This window comes from Glandiceps talaboti, chromosome 10 (genome assembly GCF_964340395.1).
Source record: "Glandiceps talaboti chromosome 10, keGlaTala1.1, whole genome shotgun sequence".
Lineage (NCBI taxonomy): Eukaryota > Metazoa > Hemichordata > Enteropneusta > Spengelidae > Glandiceps > Glandiceps talaboti.
This window is the reverse complement of record NC_135558.1, coordinates 24,296,051-24,323,898: the sequence shown is the minus strand read 5'-3', so window position 1 is coordinate 24,323,898 and position 27,848 is coordinate 24,296,051. Positions and strand designations below refer to the sequence as shown.

The window sequence follows — 27,848 nt, the reverse complement described above, 5'->3', positions numbered from 1 at the left end:
TAGTTTAGAAACTATGTGCTGTAATCATTATCTATCCACGTGATTGGTTACTTATTAACAGACGGATTAGACGGCCATTACGGCGAAGCCCCTTCCATTCATGGGCGAAGAGATAATCAAACAGAGCCTAAGACCACATCAGCAGACGGTCCATGCTGAAAACTTCACTCAGATAAATTCAAATCATCATGTCACCATTTCATTCTCACTGAAACTTCAACTTTCTTTTGAGCTTTGCTACTACTACTATATCGAATGCATTACGTGAATTTACCATTCACCACTGCATGCTCTCAGGGGTTGCGTGAGCGTGGTTTACACACGGAATGTTTTAGGCAGCGTTCAAGAATAAACGAATCTGTAGGTGTATACCAAGTTAACAGTTCTCATCAGCATAGAATTTTATCAAACACCATTACAACCGTGTCTCTGTCAAGTTGAAAGTTAAAGCTGTCATTCATGTTATGGAATTTAGTTACTGCAGCAGTGCTGTACCGAGAGTGTACTGTACTCCAACTCCGAGAAGAACCGAAAGAGCCTGGGCCGGAGATCAGATTTCCAGAGAGTGATTACCATGGGAAATTGAAAGTACAGAAAGATAACATTAAATCGCTATACAGAATATTGTTGCATATAAATGTTTTGTTGTGACATTTTGGAAGTACAACCTGTGTATACGATGAACGGAAGAATGACGTGTACAGTGTACATGTATTTCGTGTACATTTTATAAACATGTACGTAGTGTGGATTCAAATTTGGAAAAGACGCACTGATTTTGACGCTAATTTTGGCGAGAACACGTCCCACAGGACTGCGACCTCGGAGGCCCCCGGCCCGGGAAGGTGTCGGAGTCAGGCTGTCACAGTTTCATTCAAAACTTAGTAGCCCAATTGGGCTACCACTCACATAATTTGTTGGCCCAGAGACAAACATTGGTAGTCTGTGGACGCGGGACTACCGCGAATTTCGAGCCCTGTAAAGTTTGTCCTCATTATTGTACGGTTTGATGTGACTAGATTTAGAAGTCACTAAAATAATTTTTTTCTTCAAAATTTTGATTAAAACGTCATTTACGTAACAAAATTTTGTGCTATGGATAACTGAATACGTTCATCCCTTGCGTCTCGTTGTTTGTGTACGTGTACGGAACATCGCGATTTCGCACCATTTAGGAATGTTACTGTACTGTACTGACAAACATAAAAAAAAGTAGTTTATTCTTTTAGAACATGTAAAATAAATACCCATTTATCGACGACATAAAAGACAAAACCGTACTTCCACAACCCGGAAATTCAACTGCACTTCCCTTAGGTCCTAGTATTGCCATGCGTGAGCTTGTAGTATGTTGACTTGTGCGCCAGTCTTGTAACAATTTCTAATCGTGGTTGGTGATCGGGGCTGGTGACGCTTTGATACTCGCTACAATGTTATGATACGATAATCTTGCTAACAGACCTACATACTGTTACCCCCGGGACTGTTACACTATTATGTCGCTGAAATGACGACTGGACTTGGAGTAGCAATATGCAAGATCGAAACAAAGCGGCGCCCATTCAACTACGCGTAGGCACGGTCTGTGGGCAAAGTGTCTCGTGGAACATTCGGTTGACTGATTCACCATGGTGGCGAAAGACTGAAAAACATTAATGAGACTCAGTGTAGTGAATCATATGGATGGCTCGAGCACAGACATGTCGATCGTCAATATTAATCGATCACGATCATTTTCCAGGGTTTTCCAGGGGTAGAGAGCATTTTTCCAGGGTTTTCCAGGAGGGTTTGAAATTCCAGGGTTTTCCAGGACTGTGCGAACCCTGTGATAACCATGTTTCCCAACAGTAAGCCCCATTTGTCCCCTGTTTTATGATGCGTCCCCACTGATGCATGCATACAAAAATATGCATCCCAAATGTCAAATATGCACAGATTTGCTTAACACAACTATCATGACAGTCAACATCTTTCTATGGTACTACATTTTACAAAAAACCATCACTAAATATTCTTGGCTATTTCATTTTTCAAAAATCCACGTCTTTATGATAATATTCACTTTTGGAATGAAAGTTAATAAAATAACAAGAAAAAAATAAAATTTCGCCAAACAAACAAACAGGTTGTCTTGGCATAGTTGATAAACTTGCCCGCTGTTAAAAATTGTGACTTTTGAAACAAACGTGACAGGGGGTGATCTGATAACAGAAACATATGTTTCGTCATTCAAATTTCAAGAGCCCCACACATGACATAAATTAACACCGACAATAAATTTACATCACTATCAACAACAGAATGTCAACTTACGGGCAATACTTGAAATGTAACAATGTAATTACCACCAAAGTGTCTGCTTTCGTAGACACAACTGTGTTATACAAACAACTGTCGTATCATACCTGATAATGCTGACCAAACAGCTACAGGAACCGTACACTCGCCTAATCTAATGCGATAGTTCTTCCCACCACACCAAACTCTTTGGTTGATACTTTAAAAGCTGAAAGTTTTTACCAAACTGAAATTTACGATAAGAAATACTCTTTAGAGATGGTGACGAATGTTTTGACGTAGCGGAGTCGACAAAATCGGCAAAATCTTGAGAATATCCAGTACGTTCTTAACACTACAGTGTCGGAGCAGCCATATTTTTTTTAGCGACGTGTCGGTACGCTTGCGCACTGGGGATTAACCTTTAACCTCGAATATTTGTTTTAATTTTATCAAATCCAGCGAAATACGTCCGCGCGTCCTTCCTCATAAAAAAATCATAATCAATGATCTTGGGAAAGGTATTTTCAAAACTAAGTACATGTAATTGCCTGCAAGTCATATTCACTTGTTGAATAAGAGTAAATTGTATGTGCTTCGGTATTTTCCGGCAATGATCGGTTTCAATTCCGTGCATGCGCAAACTGCCACGTTGAAGATTTCTTCTGTATCCTATCTCTATTTACGGATGACTAGTTGGTTTATTTATATGTAGTCTGCGTGAAACATTAGTTGTTTCCATTTTCTATTGCGCAGAGTACTAGAATAGTCATTTTTTGTGAATCTCCGAGTACTTCACCGACACAAAATGGTTTTGCTCACTATGATCGCCCGTGTTCAAGACGGGCTTCCGCTTGCTGCATCTATGCAAGAGGATGAGCAGGTAGGGAGTTTTAATATGTCCAATGTTGTTATATACATGTATGAGTGCGTCAAACATGTTTCTGCTGCCGTAACAGGAATGCCACGTCATTGCAAAACTTGCATTCTGCGTATTATTTGAACTCGTAAAAATCGATTTGTGTTTTCATTGCAGTGATATTTATAGTTAAACACAGTATGTCGTAATGTAAGGGGTGCTTGTACAAATACAATGTTATGAACTCACTGTCACAGTCGATTGATGGCCACAACAAAGTGAAACAGGTGTGTTTTGAAACAAAGTCCAGTCACATTGGGTTGTATTGGCTTTAATAAATATAATATTAATCCTATTTGTATAACTACAAGAATGTAAACAGTAGGAGTATTATTATATCAATGGCATGTACATGTAGTAAAGTAGTACACATATGATATGCAGTGTAGGATGGATATCTTTATTTTATTTATTTTTTGTTTTAAAATATACTATTTTTACAGTTTAACACGAGTGTGCTATGCAAATACATGAAAGAAATTTTGACTTTAGCTTTAGACACTGTACATTTATTACTTTGTTTGCCCTCTGAATGCAGGTGGGCTTTTGAGAAACTTTTTACAATTTATACAAACAATAGTTTTGCTCAAACTTTCAACAGATTTAGGCCTCATCTTGTAATGGGCATTGCTAGTGGGCCTCATCTTGTGATGTGCCCATGATATACTAGTATGGGCATTGTTAGTGGGCCTCAACCAGAGGTCACTTTAACGTGTACATGCAAAGGTTGATAATTTCTTTCGTAATTATGTTTATTTTGCCATAAAAATAAAGGAAATCGGGTTTGTAATACAAATGTAGTACAATATAATTCTAACACGAGAAATTGCGCGAAAAATGAGGCACTCTCGGCTCAGCCACAGAGCACCTTCAGGTAAGTACCTCTCATTTGCATATGGATAGGACAGCGTTTGGAACTTGTGACATCACTGCAGAAACACAAACGCGTTCGTCAGTGTATCGTCTTCTTGGTTTCGTGGTTTCATCTTCTTTCAAAGCATGGCCCGTGTTCACTGAAGCCAGCCGTACTGTGGTGTATTGCGTATTGTCTCCGACCATTTTTGTTTTGTCTGAGTTTTTGATGGGTAGACATGTCTTACGTTGCGGATTTATTTGACCTGGGAGCGTGAAGTGTTGTACTTTGCTGTGTCAATCCACTTTGGACATGTGATTGGCACGACACAGTAATTGTTCAGGTAGACAAAACAATGGTCTTTTTACTTTGATAAGATTGCGACAGTATGTACATGTGACATGTGATGTATCACAATCGACGCTCAGCAACATGGAACTCAAAACATACAATCGGACTACACATTGTTTCCAAAAAAATTGCTATTGCACTGAAAATATTTTATGAAGATAAATTGCTTTCTTGATTCGTGAAACATCATTTCAAATTATTTTTGCGACTTTCTTGCCAATGTGCATAATATTTAGAGGTATGAATGCAATTCCATTTATTTTTATGGCAAAATAAACATAATTACGAAAAAAATGATCAACCTTTGCATGTACACTTCAAAGGTGATTCAAAGTGCTCCATACCACAACCTTGAAAAAGAGAATTGTTTTCTGGTGAGTTTGCATCACTTAAATACCCCGCCTCGATCTTCGATGCAGAGTACAGATCCAAGGGAAACACAAAATAACTCTCCCTACATCAATTGCTACTTTAGGGAAGACAACAATCTGATTAAAATCCGATGTACACTACTGGAAGAAAAATAGTTCGGGTTTATCGCGATTAACTCGCGAGTAAATCCCGAGGAAATCGGGGGGAGTCTTTCAGTGAAATCGCGAGCGAAAATGTTGACTCGCATGTTGACATTACGTGTGACACACACGCGAGTTTCGAGTAAACGCGAGTATGGATATCGTTCTATAGAATTTGAACAAGGAGCAAATGCATTTGAAGGTAAGCAACATTCATGGGATTTCAACTAACTGACTTATTGATTGACAGACTGACTGCCTGACTGATTGATTGTTAGCTACAAATTTATTTGTGACGATTGTAAACATTTATGGGTTGATCGTGAAAAAAAGGAAGTAGTATTACTAGTAATTATCACAGTGAAACGGCAATCTAGTTACGTTGTGTTTTCACAGTGTACAGTAAACCTTACAGACGAATTTATATTGTACTTTAATTAAAACTTTTTGCTTTGTAACCTAACTGTTCACCATCGAATTCTTCACTTTTATACAATGTACTTGCCAGGTAGGCTGGGAAGCAACAGCGTCGAAACCACATGTGAAAGAACGTCCACATGCATGCCCGCACCGTTTGTGTCAAGTTCTCTCTGCATACCACATGGTACACACAGCATCGGGAGGATGATTACTGACTGGAAGAGCCTGGCGATTTCATCATCTTTGAAGTTTGCGTTCGCCTCATACCATTGATGTACAGACGTTTAGAAACTGGGAGATATAGAAATGAACCAGTGGTTGATAGACTTTGTGTATTTTGTAACCAAAATGCTATAGAAAATGAGATTCACTATATTCTATATTGTAGTCTTTATGATGACATACGTTCCATTTATATTAACGTAGAATGCGCCTCGGTTATTTTGGAGTTCTGCGCATGTGTGTGCGCATCCCCAGTGAAAGAACAACTATCACTTCCGGTATAAACACGTCTAGTTTTCTACGATAAACGTACAGTCCATTATGCATCTAAACTAAAAATGTACCCATTCCATTCAAAGTTTAGCCATAATGTAAAATTAGCCACATCTTTTGTTGCTTTTGTAGCTCAATCACGAGCTAAATCCATCTATTTCATGGTACATTGAAATTATCTAGGCGTAGAGAATGGACGACGAACGGATCGACGACCCGCACAAACTCAAAATTGATCTGCAATCAGGTCGTACTCCCTGTTCGGTAGTCACAACATAACCCAGACCTATGTTAATTTTGTAGCTTTTGAAGTACGTATTTAGACAAGGGTGCAACTATGTAGCAGTACGAGTCTACGACAAAAGATCCAGGGGCTTTTTGTAGCAAAAGCATTCTATGACTAGAAATAAATATGAGTGTAGTCAAAGGAATGCGAATGCCAATTTGGGTCTCCCGTTATTAGTCCCCGGGGACTTATGGATTGGGTTCCGTCCATCCATCCATCCGTCCGCAGCCGTTTCTTGGAGATGCCTTGACCGATTTTTTTTCAAACTTGGTACAGGGGCAACATACAATGGCATACATATGCACGTCAATTTGTTTCATGATATAATCCAATATGGCCGCCTAGCAGCCATTTTGTTTGCAAATTTTCCCTGTCTAAAGCCATAACTCAGACATGCTTGAACAGATCTCATTCAAAGTTGGCATTAGGACAGTGCTCTATGACATACATGTGCATATTCATTGTTGTCATGATACGATCCAATATGGCCGCCTAGCAGCCATTTTGTTTGTGAATTTTCCATGTCCAAAGGCATAACTCAGACATGCTTGAACAGATCTCATTCAAAGTTGGTATTAGGACATTGTTCTATGACATACATTTGCATGTCCATTTTCAGCATGATACGATCCAATATGGCTGCCTGGCAGCCATTTTGTTTGCAAATTTTCCATGTCCACAGCCATAACTCAGACATGCTTGAACAGATCTCATTCAAAGTTTGTATTAGGACAGTGTTTCAACAGATTCAACAGCTTTTTGCAAATTTACAAAATAAACATCATTTAGGTTTACCATTTTGTTTGTGTTGGTGGGATGATGTTCTGCTCATGTGTGAATAATATAGCCATATCTCCAGTGTCACTACTTCAAGTAAATGTATGAGATAAACTTTAAATATTATTATAAGTATTTTATTTCACTGACAGAAAGTTAAGTTTATGAACTAATTTTATATCTTAATGTAAGATACCAACTGATTATTAATTAAATGTCTGTTAAGTTTTATTTTCTATTCAGGGCTTACACATGTACAAATGTTGACAAATTCCAGAAATGGACTAAAAGTGATGTGTCAGATGTGATGTTTGTGGTGACAACCCACTAGTGGTGACACTTGTATTAGCCTACAAAACCTTACATCAGCTATTGCCAGGCCAGTATTGAGATGTCAGCAATATACCACTAGGTAACCGAGTAAACATGAAGATTACATCTTCATCCCAGTGTCTAAGAACTTTTTTTGTTACACTTTGCTGTTTCAAATTCACAAAGTAAAGATCAATTTAGAAACCAGTACACCACTCTCTCCAGGGGAATGTGTACACAAATGTTATTGTTACTGAAAAAGTACAGCCATTTACAGTTCCTTGTTGATGAAAGTGATCAACAGTGGTAATGATAATCACACCTTCTGAATACCATTCAGTTCTGCAAGACTGTTCTCATAAAATGCCAGCTAGTGTTACTAAATAATTTTGTGAACAATATTTGATGGACTAAATGTATTCCAATGCCAGCATCACCTAAACTTGACAATTCTTAGGCTAGAGGCGCCAATATTTCTCTCTCTGTTGGGGTAATTTTCTTGCACAATTCATGCACCTAAGTGAAGGTAATGTGTCTTTTATTGATGTTGTCAATGTATGTGTCTAATGTTGCTTAGATTATGTAACATGATACATGCTTTCTATGCTGTGACTGTTGAATTCAGAATAATACAGTACTGAAATTTGTGTTAGTTAGTTCATGGTTAAAAAAATAGTCATGCCATTGTTTGGATATTTATGTAAGTTTAGATATAAATATGGCTGAGATTTGAACGTATCTGAGTTTTCAATAATTGTCATCTATTTGATGAAATTAGAAGACAAAGTTATCCTCACTTTCATAAAAAGCTGTCATGTGTTTTAGTTGTTTTTAATGTTAATAAATATTACTTTCTATATGCCAAAATTTGTTGATGGTTGCTAATTTGTATTTTCCATAATTTTGATTGATTGCTTGTGTGTTCATTGTCTGTATATCAACACAGGCACATTATGGTTTTGTAAATGATCAACTTCTTCTCCAGCAGAATTCAGTTGCAATGAGCATACTCCATGTTTAATAGTTACCAAAGACTTACATCTTTTCATTACATTACTAGCTGAGACAGGAATAGTTCTCATTTATGTATACATTGTACACTATGTACAAACACATCAATCATGACAGAAAAGTGGAGATCAACTACCATGGTTCTGATTGAGATGGTCTTGATTGTAAGTTCTATTCATTTCTATACAAACTGCTTGCCTGAATAATATTACAAATATACTATAATATCACATCCAAAAATAAAATAAAATACAAGTAGTTTGTTAAAATAAGGAAACAATGAAATTATTAAACTTGAAGCAAAACTGAAATCTGAAAAAAAGGAATACAAATGGTCTTTGAATGATTGGATCAAATCAAGTCTTCTGTTTCTTGGTTTGTGTACTTTGACTGCTGTAGCCTTTGCCTATTCAAGTTTTAATGTTTTCTCTCAGGTTGCAAGGCAGCTTGGTGGTGAAGCACACAGAGACAGACAGACAGACAGACAACACATACACGCACAAACACACACACACACACACACACACACACACAATTGCATACATACATGCATTGTTATGTTATGGTTGTTTGATCCACACCTCCGTAATAGGGGAAGCCATCTTGGTTTCTCGCAGGGTGTATGTCTCAAGTTGTTTTCTTTTATAGTAACTATAGTTACACACATTTATAGTTTTCCAACCAAATCTCATATTAGGAGGGAACATTAGTGACATCAACGATTACCACTATTTTACTGTTTCCATGGCAACCAATGTGACAAGATACCCATTGGAAGACATTGGAATGCATTGTAACCATGCGACTTTGATGTAAAATATCTGAAAAGATTGTGGCTACCCCAATTTTTTTCCATTTATTTGATTTATCTTTCATCAAATTATTTCAAAAAGTTAAAATGGGGAAATAGCAAAAAAAAAATTTAAAATATTTTTTTTTCAAAAAAAATATGGCAAAAAACTTTTCATTTTTGATTGCTAATCTTGAAATAAAACACAAATATTCCTATTATTTGACATGAATGTAAGGACCGTATTATTAAGAAAGCAAAATGACCTGAAAAAATTATATTCATCCAAAAATGATATTGCCAGGGATTCATTTATTGACATGCTTTTTTTGACCAAAACCAGAACAATGAAACTCTAGAGGGCGCCCTCCTTCAAAAACTATATGGTTGACCCCCCCATTTTTTTTCAAAAAATATAAATCTTCCATCATAATCTACCACTGGTACAAATTTGAAAGTGATCCAATGACTTTCAAAGTCAAGGTGCATTTCACCTTAATTAACACAGAAAATAACACTGAGTACATCGCACTGTCTGACAAGAGAAACTGAAGTACTTGATGACAAAACAGGTTAGGAATACGGCAAAATTCATCAAAGCTGATTTTTAGCACAACTGAACTGATAAGGTTCAGTAGTGCTATAGGCATGGCAAAGTGTCTGTCAGTCTGTCTGTGTGTGTGTATGTGTGTAAACAACTTAAAGTCAAAAACTGCTGGACCGATTGCTTTGATATTTGGTGGTCATGTTACTTCTGGTGTCTAGTTGGGAAATTGTTCAAATGAAAGTGATTGCATCAGGGATGTGGGTTTTTGGTCAAAAAACTTAAACTCAGAAACTACTGGGCAGATTGGTGCGAAATTTGGTGGGAACATTCTTAAGGGGGTGTAAAGTAAGATTTGTTCATGACGGGATGATTCCATCAGTGATATGCAAATTAGGGCTGAAAATGTGTCTTTTTGGTTAAAAATCTATAATTCCAAAGCCACTGAGCAGATTGGGCTGAAATTTAATGGAAATGCATTTAGGGATGTATGGACGAAGATATGTTAAGCCTACCATGATTCCATGAGTGATATGGAATTAAGGTGTAAAAATGTGAATTTTGGTCAAAAACTTATATCTCAAAAAATACTAAGTGAATGAGTTTGAAACTTGGTGAGATGTTTCTAGAAGTGTTATTGTTTGTCATTGCTTTTCCTCAAAAATCTTCAACTCTGAAATTACCCAGTAGATTGAGCTTAACTTTGTTGAGAATGTGTAGATTTGTCCTCATTAATAGCTGACACAGTGAGAACAGTACATTGTTAATTAACTATAATGTTTACTTTACTATTTCCTCTGGTGGCAAAGCCTGTAGCATGGCCAGTTTGGTTTATGACTGGATTATGTAATATATTGTAAGACAGCTGTTTCATCACCTCCCCATATAAACTGAATGTAGCTGGCTTTTACAATATTACAATAATGAATAAGACAACCAAGAAAGATAAACCTGTTACATTGGTATGACTTGGTTCCAAATTGATTTTAAAAAATAAAGAAGTACAAAACCTTGTAGACACATCCCTTTAAAGTTTGATTAGGATGTTGCTATACTTGTCTTGTACACTTCCAACATAGGATGGCTGGATTATAATGATGGAAATTAGGTATGAAAATTTTGTTTTGGTTACAACTTTAAATCTTCAAAAAATTATATATCTATCATTGCCCTGAACATGAAGTTGTGCGGCAACGCAATATTTGCGCTATTTTTTAAGACGGAGTGAAACTTTGTATTGGAGTTAATTTAATTTTTCCCACACTGTATGGACAATTCCTTTTTTGAACTGTAACCAGTATATATTGTAAATATATCCTTTTTTGTTCAAGGTGACTTGTAAACACTTGGGCTTGGAGGTACCTCATTACCTCTGGTCACTATAATAAATAAGCTACTACTACTACTACTACTACTACTACTACTACTACTACTAATACTACTACTACTACTACTACTACTACTACTACTACTACTACTACTATATACTACTACTAGTACTACTATTACTACTACTACTACTATTTGGTTGTCTGCCTGTCCTCATCAAACTTTGACCCCAACACTGCCTTGTCTTAAAAACATGGAATTTAATATCTAACGACTCAGATAATATGAACATGTTAATTAAATTGATTGGTTGGGGGTCATTACCTCGAGTGCTGTACATTTTGCATTGATATAAAATGCTGGTATATCGTTCAGCTGATAAAAGAAAATAGGCGGGAAATGATGGGAATATAACGCCAAGGAACATACAAAAAGGATAGTCAGACCACTATAAGAATTCATGTAGTAGCCCGAGTTCTGACCAATATTTTGTGTACTTTGCAACATTTAAAAGAAATACAAGCAATTATTTAGTGAATTCAGGTAAAATATCGACTATGTACATGATGTGGCCAATAAACAATAGCACGTCTATCACAAGCTGATATTGATCAGATGTTGATCCCTGTTGTAACGGTTTGCTTGTTTCCAAGGAATAGAAAGTAATGACTACCATTTTTATTGCTCTTGTTTATACTGACCAAAATATATGTTCTACTCGTTAAACATCATCCATCATCCAACTGTTTATATCATACTCTTTCTAGACTTTCATACATGTATTCAACATTATAAAGTCGACGACGAACACACTGTGATACACACGAGAAACTATCAGTAACTCGCGAGATACTACCAGTAACTCGTGAGTCGCTGCGACAAACATCCACCAATCTAAATGATTTTCACAAGTCAAATTGCCACACTTCATACCTTCTGTATTTTTTGCCACACTTCATACCTTCTGTATTTTTACCATGGATATTATTAGTGCAGTGAACACACATTATTTGTGTGACCAACATTTCGAATTGAAACAACGTCTTTCAAGAACACATTCAGTTAAGATGAATGAAAAAATACCGACCTACCTACCCTATTCTCTGAGGCCATGTATATTGTTGTTGTTATTGTTATTATTATTGTCACTGTTGTTTGTGTTATCATTATTGTTGTTATCATTGTGGTCGCAATCGAAATGCCTTTCCAAAGTAATAATGTCATCGTCATTTTCAAGTCTATTACGTATTTCACCTGCTCGTTGGTTTGTTGATTGGAAAACGTAATGACGTAAGTTTATTTCAACTTAGACTCACTTTAATTTACATTTTTAGACCGTCAATTTTTTTGCTCATACAATGCAACTTACCCAATTTTTCTTAATTTGGAACCCTCATTTACAGTATTCAAAAAGAGCGTTTTGCTAATCAATATACATTAATCTGGCGTCTTACTTATCAAATTGTAGTTGTGTAGGCTAATACAAACTTGTTGCAAAGGAGACCGAAAACTTTGGCAGTAGTCGCAAAATGCCCATGAGAATTACGTGAATAAATTGTAGCTTGTTAATGCCCATGAGAGTTACGTGAATAAATTAAAAGTGTGGCTTGTTAATGCCCATGAGTTACGTGAGTGAATTAAAAGTGTAGCTTGTCGATGTCAATCATTCAGCCCCAACACACCCTAGAACGGTATACAGTATCTGAAAGTAGGCAGGTCAGACGCACTGAAAAATTTTCTACCACTGTGTGTTCACAGCATAAACCCTGACATTGACAAGACAATATCTCTGCTTTGAAAAGTCGGATTTTTTTGAATAAATCATCTTTTTGTTCACATTTAAAAGGTCAATATTTCTGTTAAAATAATTTTTAGTAAATTTTAGAAGCAATCTGAAAAAAAATACCTTTAAAATGACATTTACTCAACTGCGCACGGCGGTAAAAATCAGCCGTTTTCACTTCCTCACTTCATTTTCAAAGTGCAGGGGACTGTGTCACCTGACCTACACACATGACCCCTTATTTGAAAGGTCATGACATTGTGCGATGTGTCACAGCCTCGTTCTGGTGATTCTCCGCCGTTCATTGCCGTTTGAAATCAAAGTTCAAGTTCAGAGTCAATTTGCTACCAAAAGCCTGAGGAATTTCAGGTAAACGATACTTTCATGTTAAAATTTGGTGTTTTTTCTATCAAATCATGTATTTTTAGTGATTTTTAATGAGCGAGTCCTCTGCACTAACGATTTTAGTTTTACTAGTGAGCCATCAGTTTGGAACGACACGCGAGTGGATTTTGAGTGTGAATAGGACGCCATTGTTCATGTACCAGGTCGCAGTGACCGTCACATACCACTAGTTCTAAGTGGCCTGAAAGTTGGTTAAAGTGATCAGTATTGACTTTTTTTCACAATAAAATGATCAGGAAGAAGTGTTGTGTTATGTTTAAGTACAAAATATAAAAAAAGTATTTTGATATTTAATGATTTTCACTACTTGTGTGAGGTTAGGCCTGGATACTTGTCACACGTATACAGACTACAGTAAGTTGAAATTAGAACAGTACATGTACACTAGCATATATCACTGTTGTAATGTTGTGGAGAGTTTAAAAATCCATATGCAGACTTCATTTTTTTTCATTTTCTTGTTACATTGTCACTTATAATTGCTTTTTAAGTATTGGTTCAAATTTTTACATGCTGCACAGAATTATTGTGCATTTTAATGTTTGATTCAAAGTTACTGAACAAGTGTTTATGACTGGATGATAGTATTATACTACCGTACCAGGTCCAAAGATGCCACACTTACACAGTATTTCCTCTTGCTTGCTTTGAGTCGGCGGTGTTCTTCACCGTCAACATAACAATCCTTGTGACAAAAATGCCATTGCTGTACATGCGAAACTTATGTCAGGCTTTGATGGCAATCTGATTAAAATCCGATGTAGATGTCAGCTAATCGTTCATTGCTATTTTACCTTCGTTATTTTGCCTGAATTGACCTTATTGGTACATGTTTACATTTTTTAGCCTGATCACCTCCTCTACCTCTACATCATTCTTTTATTCGTCGCACATCCATCCATTTTACAAACACGGCCCATTTAAATTTGTAGCGGGGGGGGGGGGGGGGGGGGGGGGGGGGGGGGGGCTGAACTGATGTTTGCATTGAATAGACTGTTCCTATTCTGAGAGTTCCTTAATGATACGTGATAATCCTATCTCAACTGCGAGTGCAGAAATACACTCGCACCATGTACCAATTACAGAATAATAACTGCGAGTGCAGAAATGCACTCGCACCAATTACAGAATAATTCCATTCACCATGATACAATATTAGCAATCGATCGAATATGTGCCCATTTTATATCTCTTTGACGATAGTAGCCGAATGTAAGATCGCAAAAAATTGTCGAAATTGGAACCTTTCCAGTTCCGACTAATTCCAAACGGCCGAAGTTACAAACACCGCCATGTTTGATTGCGACGCCCCATAATGCACAAGCTGGCTGTTCCATTTATGAGAATACCCCTTCTCTCTCTTTATGCACAGCACTGTGTACTAGCGCTGGTCTTTCGATTGCAAAAACGGGTAAAGGAATATTTGTATCGAAAAATGACCAGATTTCACAAACCCGGCTCACACACTGCTTACTGTGAATTATTAAAGGTATTTGAAAACAAGGTTTCAGAATAGACATGGCATGAAGGTGGAGAATGAAGTGAGACATATTCGTAAGTAACACAAGCAGGACAATAACAACAATACAATAGTAACATGCAACGATGGGCTTCGATGTGTCTTCGATGTGTCGTGATTACAATCCGACATGGCATGTGTCAAGACGAAAGTGTTATAAAACACTACATTTACTTGTCCCCATGAGCTAGTGTACTACTAAAAAGATAGGCTTGCACAACTTGTCTGTAAACATATGCATGCTATCCACACTCCCGGTCACACTGAAATTCATCAACTCGCGAGGAAGTCTCTCGCGATGTACCACTATACTTGCGTGTACGTGTGTTTACTTGAGATTACACGAGGAGCCGTTGAATATGCCTCGCGTGTCCCCTCGATTTCATCGCGATTTCCTCGCGTTTTCCTCGCGAGTTCACCCGAACTATTTTTCTTCCAGTCGTGTAGATGTCGGCTAATCGTTCATTGCTATTTTACCTTCGTTATATTTTGCCTGAATTGACCTTCTTGGTACATGTACATGTTTACATTTTTTAGCCTGATCGCCTCCTCTACATCTGAACTTGCACACATGCAAACGAATTTCTGCTCAGTGAGAAACACAGCCAATCAGGTTGCGTCTTACTTGTCATGGACATACATGTACGCATTGAATATCAACAAACATCAACAAACATTGAATATCAACAGGAAGTCCAGTAATTGAACTTCCTGAGCCAAAGTACAATGGCTGGATCTACCTACTACTACATGGCGTTATTTGTGCACACATGCAACCGACAACGTACGAAGTATTTCAACTGTAAAAACATTCAGTGATTTTGCTATATATTTACGGTAATTAAAGAATTCTTGTTTAAATGTACCTCTATGCATTTTGTCTTATGTACATGTTAGCTACATTGGAACACGTCAATTCCCCCCCCCCCCCCCCCCCCCCCCGGTGTGCATGTTTATCTCAGCGAAAGCCTACATGTTCTCTGCAATAGGTTTGGAGTATTGTACGATTCGTATATGTTATTTGCCAAATACCGTTCCATATCTTGCTGCGAGAGGTAATTTTTTCTGGTATAACGGAGAATGACATAAAATGAAACTGTTTCTCAGTTTGATCGATGTACACTCCTTAGTAAAATCACAATTTCATACAACTTTTTGTGCGTGCGACAAGTGTTTTCTGTCAAGCAGTTGTGTCGTTGACATACCTATACCTACATGTAGTAGGCAGTGATGTAGATAATAGCCGTTTACCTACCGGTCACAACGCCCAGCTATAACTTATAAGTATAACCACGTACAACAGTTTAGTTGTGGGACTGGCTAAGGAAAGTACTAAAACCTGACGACCATTGAAAAAAATTCTAAGGTCGGAAAATTAAATATGAGTTTCCCAGAAGTACTAATAGCAAGTAAAATACCCAAAGTGTAAAAAAAAGAAATAAATTCATAATTATTTGGAAAACATTTGAGGATTACGCGGTAAAACAAGACTGGCCATGCTATCGCTAGAGAAAGCCTTCGAACTAGTTTCATAGGGACCGGACGTTGAAGGAAGCGCAAAGCAAAGTGTGCGGTCAATGTGACGTCTCATGATGTATGATGCAACAACACGACGTTTACGTAGAGTAGAACTAAATGTTTTCTAAACTTCAGCGGAAAGAAATTTTGTCGATCGAACACTGACTATTTTCAAATTCTTAAAACATCTGAGAAAAATGAAGAGAGGAAGCAAAATGTAGCACTGACAGACAAGATAGACGTACAGTATGTGTACAGGAGGCGAGGCACACCATGTGGTGCAAACTGGACAATGATCGTGCGTGTCACGTGTATGGCATCAGATGTAATACATGTAGCTAACCGAATATTCTTGGAATGCAACCTTTTTTTGTAACAAGTATTGGGGACGTCATCGAAATCAAAAGCATCGTAATTACGCGTCGTAACGAGTAAAGACGAGTAGCTACTAGTAGTTACGATGTACTACGGTGAATATTCATAAGTCTCAATGCATATTCATGTACTTTAGGTTGTAGACAATAAAAAGTAAACACCTATTGTCCGTTATTCATGAGCCCAAACTACGACCATTTACGCGTAGTCTTCATCGTGAAAAAAATAACGAAACAAAAAGATTTTCTTTCCTGTGCAAATCAGTTTCACGCTTACTTTTTTCAATGTTATTCATTCCGATGCCTTCTATGGCATTCGTACAGTCGGCTAGTCAACTAAGTGTTTCAGATATATTCAGATGTTTACCTAATATGTCTTGCCTAAAAATACCTTGAAGAAGAATTTTTATTCGAAACGTCGGATTTTACATCTATTTAATCGGACTGCCTCACAAGTTCCTTATGCACTTCTCGGCTGGTCAACAAACATGTCGACCATTTTCGTCTGGCTGGTGAACGGTGCATTGATCGTGTTAGATTCTAGTCGCAGGATTCGTCAGTCGAATTCGAACATTGTCCACAAAAATAAATTAAAAACTAAAACTTGTCTCGCATTAATATATCGTTTGATTTGATTGATTTAGAAGTCACCTAAAAACGTTTTGTTTCTTCAAAATTTTGAGGAAAAACGTCATTTATATAACGAAATTTCGGGCTACGAATAACTGAATGCGTTCATCACTTGCGTCTCTATGTTTATATATCTACCGACATCATGCATCACACCACGCGTTGCCGAACATTGCGATTTCTCAACTGAACCCCATCATTTAGGAATGTTACTGTACTGAGAAACATAAAAAAAATAGTTGTTGTTTTAGAATATATAAAACAAATCCCGTTATTCGATGATATAAAAGTCAAAACTGCACTTCCGCAACCCGGAAATTCAACAGCATTTCTTGGCCCTACCATGGCCGTCAATCGTGAGCTTGTAAGTTGTACTGTTAGTTTGTCGACCGTGCAAAAAACAAAAAAGAAAGTCTAACCGCGATTGATGCTTTGAGAGTCACACAATTGTACGATAATCTTCCTCAAAGATTTACTGTTAACCCAGGACTGTTACAATATTACGGCCATGCGTCCATCACAACAAATTTCGAATACATACTGTCCTGTTTGTGAAAAGATTTACTGAATATTGAAACTTTGATTTCGTGCATATCTTATAGTTTTGTTTATGAATATTGCCCATGAACTTGCACTCATAAAAACATGTACAGTACTAGTTTCATCAGCACATTACTGGCTGGAGTACGTGGTTTTCTTTGACGATCGAAAATTTTGACAAGCTACGATCAACTACGATAGAAGACGATGTCATCATTGGAAACACGGAAGGTGAGAATAACTGTTAATTGTGTGTTGGCGATAAAAAATTACGCGTATCTACGCTCAAAGACGACGTCTTTATAAGGGAAACAAAGAAAAGTGAACTGATTATCTATTGTCAGTTATTCATGAACTTGAACACCTCATTATCTCCTGTTTCGCGTAGTACATCGTAGCTACTAGTAGCTACTCATCTTTACTCGTTACGACGCGTAATTACCATGCTTTTGATTTCGATGACGTCCCTTGGAAATTGTCAGAAACCTGAGGATTTTATGACTGAATATATTTCGATCAAGAATTCCCATACTTTCAGTTAAATTTTCTGATGACCCCGAAGCAAGACATGTTTGAAACATTTAGTGCGACATTTGATACTGATAAATGAGTGATATAATTCATAAACAAATCTAACGTTGGCAACTCTTTTATTTCTGTAATGATCATCAAATTTCAAGGACAGCTGTCTATGTTGTACACGTAGATCATACATCACTGCCTAGTCTAGTTCCTATACCTGTCGACTGTTCTCTACGATCTCTAGCTCTGTGCATGTTGTGGAGATGAACATAACGCGAACTGACAAGACTACAAATACAATCATGGAGGCATCATAAATATTTGTTTCATTCAAATTTGAAAGTTGAGAAATCATATTAAATTCTTTCCAGATTTCTCAAAAATCGTTTCTATATGTTTTGGCACTATCCAGCAATAATCCTCGTCATGTAAATGACATCGACTGACATCGTAGTCAAACATACGCACGGAGACCAAACAAGAGTCCGTACTCACCCCATCACGACGTATGCATTTATGCGTTTGTTTTGAAATAGCTGGGGTGGTACTCGTACACATTGGGATAACTCGGAGAAGCACATGTTTGTGATTTTATTGACTGTTTTCTGAGACTTTGGGTTTGGAAATACAAGTTTAATCAATCATAAAACAGCCATAACAGATACTTTCAAAGAATTAGAACAGAGAAGGAAAATAACGGGAACATCAACGACATTTCTACCAAACTCGAGATCGCACGTAGCTAGCTAGCTATCTAGTGTACAGTAAGTATGGAAGTGCAAAGCTTAGTCCGCTCTGACCCGTGCGATACTTGTGAAGTTAATTTTGAAGTTTTCACGATTATGTTGTCAAAACACGACCTACATGTAATCTGTACAAAAAATTCTCATCTATCTAACGATTTTGGTGTGATAACGATCGACCAAATGCTGACGCTAGTGTGTACGTGTGCAACTGTAATCTAGTACCTTGTACAAATGATACAAGTAAGTAAGTTTGTTCGTACCCATGAATTTCAGTTTACAATTTCAATGATACAAATTGTCATTGTGTAATAGTGTTTGGATCGTGTTAGAACAGGTCCCTCAAAATATAATTTTTCGGGTTATAATTTGTATGTATAAGTTTATAGAAATACGTGTTTCACCCAGACTGGGTGTCTGACCGTACGTACGCACCGGAAAACAACATAGCAGAAACACTGCCACTAGACTTGAAAAAAAAATATAACAAGGGGACTCTTTGGATTAGGCAAGAACTACATGTAACCAATATGTGTGAACAGCCACTAATATAATAGCGTGGGCACATAGCCTGTTTGGACCTTGGCCTTTAATGGGAATGCATCTAGGGATGTATGGACAAAGAAATATTAAGCATACAATGAGTCCATGAGTGATATGCAAATTAGGTGTAAGTATGTTCATTTTTGGTCAAAAAATGTTTATCTCAAGTACTTGGGCCATGAGTCTGAAACTTGTGAGATGTTTCTGAAAGTGTTATTCTCCAGATATTCTTCAAAACATTTTGACAAAATTGGCCCTAGCAACCATGACCACGCCCTTAGCAACAACCAAATGGCAGTATATTTTGGTTAAATAACAACATTATCTGGTAGGCAAGTGAGTAAACATTAAAAAAAATGTATGCAAATACCCTAGCAACCATGACCACGCCCATAGAACCAGCCAAACGGTGGTGTATTTCACAAAGATAGCAGGATTTAATAGACAATTGAAAAAACATTCAAAAAATGTATGTAAATTTGCCTAGCAACAAGACCACACCCATAGCAACAGCCAAATGATCATGTATATTGCGAAGATAACTGGGGATTTATACACAATTGAATAAACATTCAAAAAATGTATGTAAATATGCCTAGCAACAAGACCAGGCCCATAGCAACACCCAAATAATCACGTATATTGCAAAGATAAGATCAGGATTTCATACACAAGTGAACAAAAACATACAAAAATGTATGCAAATATATCTAACAACATGACCACGCCCATAGCAACAGCCAAATGATAGCATTTATCGTAAAGATAGCAACATGGTTGGATAGGCAACTGGATAGTCATTCAACAAATGACCACTTATTGTTAGCATGGACTACCATATGGATAAACATTTTTAGAAACTGTACAGTTGTGCTACAATGCCATTGGCGGTATTTTTAGTCATAAAACAGCCTGGTTTTTCCCCAGAAAGCTGCAGGTAAAGTCATGGGAAAATCAATAATGTTTCCAACTCGAGATCGTGTGCCAAGCACAGATCATTAAGTATATGAAGTACAATGTTTAGATCATGGATGATTCCATGCGTAGATTAGACCGATTACGTACATGCAACTTGTGAAGTTAGTTTTGAACCGAGTTTTCCTGATAATGTCAAATAAAGTAACTTAAATATTACCGACTGACAAATATCGTCATCAATTATACAACTTTGGTGTGGTCATATTTATCTACCGACGTACCGAATGGTGGTGCCTAAACAATTTTTTAAACGTGATTACACGATATGATGAATTGTTTTGTATTAAAATTGTTCCGAACAGCATCAGCTTAATTCACAATTTATAGTCATGCCGCCATCATTTCAAAGGTTTTTACTTCTGTAATAATCCACATATTATTTTCACACTGCAATTTCATGGGGTCTACGCAGTATGCAGTGAAAAAAATAATGGAAACAGTGAAGGTCATGCTACAGATTTTAGTTACTAAGTAACATTTTTTTTTTAAATATTTCTTTAAAACCAGTTACACGATGCAAGTCATGAAGCAATTCGTCGCATGCGACGAGGCTAGCAACTATGACGGAGCGCATAGACGAAGCAACTAGTTGTTTGGTGAGTCGCAAGAGCTAAACTGTTGCACATGTGTATGCGTATATATATATAAAAGTTACAGGTCATAGAGATCAAGTCTTCTAGAGGCAGGAACTTGGCAGAAATGATATGAAATTGCTAATATTTACGAATAAAATGACTGAAAATTTGTTGACGTATCGATAGAAAAACTATATTCAATTCGAAGTTCGTTTAGGGCGATGTTGATCTTTCCGACGTCATTACTTGTATTCAAGTTATAAATAAAATGATACTCAGCGGAAATCAAACATTCATAGACGTTGTATACTATTGATAAGTGGTAATCGTGGTGATAAATCGAAATTATATCAAAAATACTTGCCAAAATAGAATATTTATACTAAAAACATGGCGGCCAAAACATCGAACATCATGTGACATGTAGGTATATGTCAAAGGTTATTCCTTGCAACGCAACGGGGTGGTTACACGGTGTAACTCACGAAGTAACTCAAGAAGCAACTTGCAACGAGTCACAGAAAAACAGACATGTCGGTTTCCTCGCGACGACACCTAGCGATGTCGCAAGACCCTGCGACGGAGCGAGTACACGATGCAATTCGTCGCATGCGACGAATTGAGTGGTACATTGCTTGTCGAATTGCATCGTGTAACCGGGCCTTTAGAAATGTAATTACTAATGTCGGTCAACATACAGGATGTGAAATTTAGCAACACAAAGTTTACAGAATATCGATAATAACTAGCAACCCAGGGTTTGTCAATTAAAAAAAATTTCTGTGACGTACGTATCAACCCATGGTTAGTAGGTATGTCTTCGGGTGGTATATTTTACATGTACCAATGTCGATTTCAATCCCAATTTTCATTTTCATTTTCATTTATACATCCTTTTTCTCTAGTCAATTCTTTTCAGAATTGGAAGGATAATGAACTCATATATTGTGGAGAGTTTACGTATCTGTGTTGATTACGGTAGACTGGTGGCTGAATGTGTTATTATTAATGAGGTCAACATTTGCATATGAACAATAGACCATGTTCAAGAGTTGTGTTAGCGCCTGAAGTCTTTTGTGTTGCGCCACTGCATTAACACTCCATTGTGAACGTAGTGTTAGCACCGGGTTAGCCCGTCGTTAGCGCAGGGTTAGCTATTCGGAACGTTGCGTTTGGGCTGTACTGTACATCGTAGTGTGGATGCAAATTTGGAAAAGACACACCATAATTAATGGGATATTGACACTAATTTTGGTGGGAACGCATCCCACAGGATGCATCAGAGCAAAAAATAACCGCCTATGCCTGGCCCCGGCCCGAGCGGGAGTCAGAGTCAAGTCACAGTTTCATTCCCAATTGGGCTACCACTCACGTAATTTGGTAGCCCAGAGACAAACATTGGTAGTCTGTGGACGCTTGACTACCGCGAATTTCGAGCCCTGAAAGACCACGCCCATAGTACTAACAGCCAAATGATCACATATAAATTGCAAAGATAATATCAGGAATTGATAAACAAGTCAACAAAAACATTCAAACGTGTATGGAAATATATCTAGCAACATGACCACACCCATAGCAACAGCCAAATGATCCCAAAGATAGCAACATGGTTGGATAGGCAACTGGATAGTCATTTGCAGCAAATAAACACCTATTGTTAGCATGGACTAGCATATGGATAAACGTTTATAAAACTGTACACTTGTGCTACAACGCCATTGGTGGTATTTTTACAGTACAGATCAAGCATAATGGGAGATTGTGCATGAACTGTGCTTGCATCTTCAAAGCATTATGCTGGAAAATTTCATGAACAATGCTCTTGGGGATTACTAGTGTATGTAAACACCATTCATTTTGCACCTTTGAGGTGTCCACAGAGCATCTCATTAACGGTGCATCAAGTTAACAATGCATAACAGTACATGATTATTACTAAGTCACAAAGCATGTGCGCATAAAGTGCTGTTTATTCTGTATGAGAGATGCGAGCATTGTTCCATGCAGATGCTTTGATGATGCAACAACAGTGCATCAATGCATAGTTAGCACCCCAATTGTGCAAGAATGATCCTTTTATGATGTGCGCACTCAAGTGATGTTTTATGTGAGCTGCACTGTAGCTCCGCTGTCAGCGAAAGCTGAAAGCGTAGCTTTAGGTATACATGTAGGTGGGTAAAGAGTATAGGGTATAAGTGAATCATAGGTGTCCGTCAACTTTTTAGCTCCGCTGTCAGCGAAAGCTGAACGCGTAGCTTTAGGTATAGGTTGTATTAAGTTATAGAGTATAGGTGGAATCATTGGTGTCCGTCAAACTTTTATATTTTCATCATCTTCTCCGAAAGTGACAGTCAGAATTTCTTCGATATTTGGTGTGCATGTTCCCTTGGGGGAGGCTATTCAGGTTTGTTCATGCCAAGTTGATCTGTGCCATTTTCAATTTTTTATGATTTTTTTTCAAAAAATGACATTGTCATCATCTCCTTGAAAAGTACTTATCCGATTGCTTTGATTTCTGGTGTGTTGATGCACAGAGGGTAGCTTACTTAGATTTGTTAATTTCAAGTCAACACGTCTTCATTTTTATTTTTTATGATTTTTTTTTGTAATTTGAAAAAAAAATGAATATGTTAATGAGCATTATGACCGACGCCATATTGGAAACCAGTCGATGAGACTTTAAGTAAACTGCCACTTTTCAAAAGACACTATTGACGTCAAACAAGCAATGTAATATGTGCTATAGTCATAATTCTATGCATTGTGCGCCCAAATGACAAATATTTGTTTGAAACAGGGTTGTAAACTTCAAATCCAAATTCTGCACCCCTGCTACATAATCAGCCAGTCCGCAACACCCTCATTTGCATGCATCTATCCTTCAGATCGCGACCTTACACTTTGAATGGCTACTCACGGGCCTTATTTTTGGGTATTTTCAACTTGCCGTAATTTTCACTAGAGTCCACCATTTTAGATAGTGTAAACGTCTAAACCTCAACTGACATCTCTTCTTTCGTACCAGCAAACAAATTTTGAAATTACATTTAGGAATACCGATTTTCCAACGAATTCGGGACGCATACTTGAGGCCCTGAAATTTCGATCCGGTTTTTCACTCAGTTTCCTTAATACGAACTGGAAAGTTTTACAAATATCACAAAAAGGTTGATTTTTATGTGTTTTAAATAACCATGGCAAGTAATTTTAGTAGGATTGTTGTGTAACGGGTCTGTTTAAGTATTTTCAGTAGAAAACGACTGATTTAACCCGGAAGCTGAAGCTGACCTCGTTTGATTTTCCACAGCAAGCAGCAACGCGGGAGTTCTTGGTACTCACTAAAATCCCACTTCAGACCCACTATAAAAAGTTTGATGTTTTCAGATAACATGTAACTTATGATTAATTCTATATTGTCATGCAATTTAGAGTGACAGTGAACCAGAATTAAGACAACTCACATAAGCAAGGCAAGGCATGCCTAGGCCATAGGCGCTTATCTGTGATGTAAACGACATGAACATGTCTTGCCATTTCCAAAATGCAATTATTTGGCAAGTAAAAATAATTAACATAATTACAACTTTAATTTGGCTTCAGACTTTGCATTATGTTTTTCGTATCTTTCCCCGTTTACATGTAAATCCGAAAAGGTCCTCTCTAGCTCTGGTCATGTCAGTGATCATACCGGGACTTCTTTGAGTACGAGCGAGGTGAGGCATTTTGAGGTATTTTGTTGAGAATTATAAATATTGCGGAATGTCAACTACAAGGTTTAAATACAATGGAATGATGAAAAAAAATTGGCCGAGTCTGCTGAGAGGCACCGGTCACGGGACACTTCGTAAATTAAAATATCAGACGATGTTATGTCTACTACAAGTTGAATGTTGTTGACTTTGTAAATTTGTTAGAAAATTGAAATTTGAATTGCCTCAAAATTATTTTAGATCCCTAGTTTATTTCATTCATCAATAAAATTTTCCAGGGTTAAAGCTGTATCAAAAGACACTGGAATTATTTATAGCCAACCTCAAAAATCCTTTTTTTTTCTTTTTGTTGTGTGCATTTCCCAGTCATTGTTTTTCTGAGATTTTGTGTAATTTTTCATAACAGTAGATTTTTTTATAAAATGGTGACTATGGTATAAAAGTACAATATATTACCAACTTTCTGTAAAATGTGTTTTATAGTGAGACATCATATGAAACCACAAACCACTTTATTACATCGCTAAAACAAAACTGCATAGTGAAGAGCTGAACAACTGAACCACTTCTACATGTTACCAAAATAAAAAATAAAAAGAACAACGGAGCTATTCTGACCGGTAGGTCGCTTGTTACTAACTAGTGATATTTTGATGCAAATGTTAGTTTATACATCTCAGCTAACCTCAATTAATTAACTCAGGATTGAAATATAGTTATTAATTAAGTATGAATCTTTTGAATATTTATTTTTCAGAGTGGTCGAAGTCTGACAGACTATCAGAATCAAGCAAAGATGTTATTCAGAAAGCTAGACGATAACTCGCCAATCAGATGTAGTATCGAGACAGGAGCAATGATATTCCAGTGAGTCCAAGATGTATATGGAAAAGTTTTATCTTCCATCACTTCTATTTTTGTGATTTTTAGCACAACTGAACTGAGGTTCAGTAGTGCTATAGGGATCGCCCGGCATCTGTCTGTCTGTCTGTCTGTCTGTTTGTCTGTCTGTGTGTGGATGAGTGTGTGTGTGTGTGTGTGTGTGTGTGTGTGTGTGTGTGTGTGTGTGTGTGTGTGTGTGTGTGTCAAAAACCACTGAACCGATTGCCATGATATTTGGTGGATCCATTATCTTGGGTGTCTAGTTGGGATTCAAATAAAAAAGATCTTACCACCAGTTTGTGATTTAGGTCAAAAAATGTGATTTTTGATCAAAAAACTTAAAAGTCAGGGCACCAAGGCCAAAAATTTGAAAAAAAAATTGCCCGTCTTGAAGTACAAAAATTGACATCATGTTTGGTTAGAATAATATCTGGGCCTTCAGAAAACTGATGTTGCCCCTTTGGATTCTCTTGCGCAAACTCACAGGAGACGGTTTCCATGGTAACATTGACATTATTTGGAAGGATGCTAAAACATTAAAAATGTCACATCTCGCGACCAAGAAATGATATAATCATGATTAACCCTTTACTTCCGGTCTACAGGAAAGTCGTAGCAAACTGAGGGCGCACCCTCATGGACGATCTACGTGAAAAGTCGAAGTTGAACTTTAAACCCTATTATAATATTCATTTCTTCCTATAGGGGGTATGCCCAATTGACAATTGAATAGAGCATTTCTTGACCTTTCCAATGATATACGATTAGCGGGTCACTGAATATTTATTAGTCGTCTGCAGTTTGTTTTGCTTCCGTATTCAGCGTATTTTCTGACAAAGATGTTAAAGATGGTGGCTTTACGCGATATTCAGGTCGGAAATCACATTGCAGATATTTTTAGTGAAAGCAGTAATGAGTCATTTGAAGGTTTTACCGTGTTCGACATCGAAGATGACATGCCCCTAGCTCGACTAAAGATCCTCATGAGTCCTCCGGCAATGAAGTTGGTTCGGACTTTGAAATTTCTGACCGGACCGGAACCTCCATTGCCTGCAGCAACAAATGACATCGACCGTGGTGCTGACAGGGACACAATGTGTGGACTCATGAAATCGAGACCCGTGATGACATTGATTTTGACCAGGAGAACGTATGTATTTCTCAAGAGTGTCGTAACATGAGCGTTTTACAACTTTTTCAACTTTTCTTTACTGACGATGTAACGAACTTGATCGTGACTGAAACTAACCGTTATGCGACTCAACAGCATTCAGCCGAAGCTTATGGCCCTACATCGGACTGGCCGGAAACTGTAAAAACTGTTGAGCACTTATAAGTTTTTCTCAGACTGACTATTGCTATGGGTCTAGTTGATAATAAATTGAGCAATAACACTAAGAGACTGAGTAAAAAACACCACCAGAGATTGTAGTACAGTAAGTTTTATTGAAATTGATACATTTATGCAAATGAGTTTGTTGCTGTTTGCAACATTGTGTTAAATTGTTGTGACAAAGTTGATATATAACTTTGTGTTGGAGTTACTCCAAATTTCAGTATTTTCTACATAATTGTCAAAGGTGTCATACTTAAGTTTTTAATTCAGGCCATAAGGGTATACAGGTATGCTCTATTATACAGGAAGTAAAGGGTTAAAGTATGTTTATATATATTTTAGGGGACAGGGAACTCAATGATTACATGACCTTTTCGATTCAAGGTCAGGGTCATAGTCAAAATTCAAGGTCAACTTAATTTGTTGCACTTTTATCGAAACATTCATTGAAACGTTTCTGTATACTTCCATCAGATATGACTGGTAAAGCTGTAAGTCTATCAGAAAATTGCCAAACATACAATCTTTCAGAAAAACGTGAAAAAAGTATATATGAAGTTGTTTTGTAGGAAAAAGCTGTTACCAAGACAACTGCTGTCAATATCCCCAGTTATACCAATGTGTTAATATACTAACCTGAAAGTACTATTGACATGCTGTAAATGTTTGTATATAGGGTTTTGGGGAAAAGCAATTCACTGATTACATGATCCTTTCGATTCAAGGTCAAGGTCATTGTCAAAATTCAAGGTCATCGTAATTTTTTGTAATTATTAAAATACCGTCGGAATCTTTTATATAGCTAACGTCAGACACGATCTTTACAGATGAATATCGCTCGGAAAATAGCAAATTATATAGTCTTTCAGGAAAAATACAACAAAGGCATTTACTGAGCTGCTTTTATTACA

At 37.2% G+C, this 27,848-nt stretch overlaps 2 protein-coding genes across 2 annotated transcripts in view; one reads left to right on the top strand and one right to left on the bottom strand.

Annotated features, from left to right (window-relative positions):
* Positions 1-2,646, bottom strand: part of LOC144440768 (uncharacterized) — a 176,060-nt gene extending 173,414 nt beyond the window's left edge. Inside the window, exon 1 of the mRNA XM_078130147.1 lies at positions 2,406-2,646. The gene's annotated coding sequence lies outside the window, so the exon portion shown is untranslated. The remainder of the gene's footprint in view (positions 1-2,405) is intronic.
* Positions 2,647-2,935: 289 nt separating this feature from the next.
* Positions 2,936-27,848, top strand: part of LOC144441112 (vesicle-trafficking protein SEC22b-like) — a 43,503-nt gene continuing 18,590 nt past the window's right edge. The window contains exons 1-2 of the mRNA XM_078130642.1: positions 2,936-3,160; positions 25,477-25,586. Of these exons, the coding sequence (XP_077986768.1) occupies positions 3,086-3,160; positions 25,477-25,586 (185 nt within the window). The 5' untranslated portion in view covers positions 2,936-3,085. The remainder of the gene's footprint in view (positions 3,161-25,476; positions 25,587-27,848) is intronic.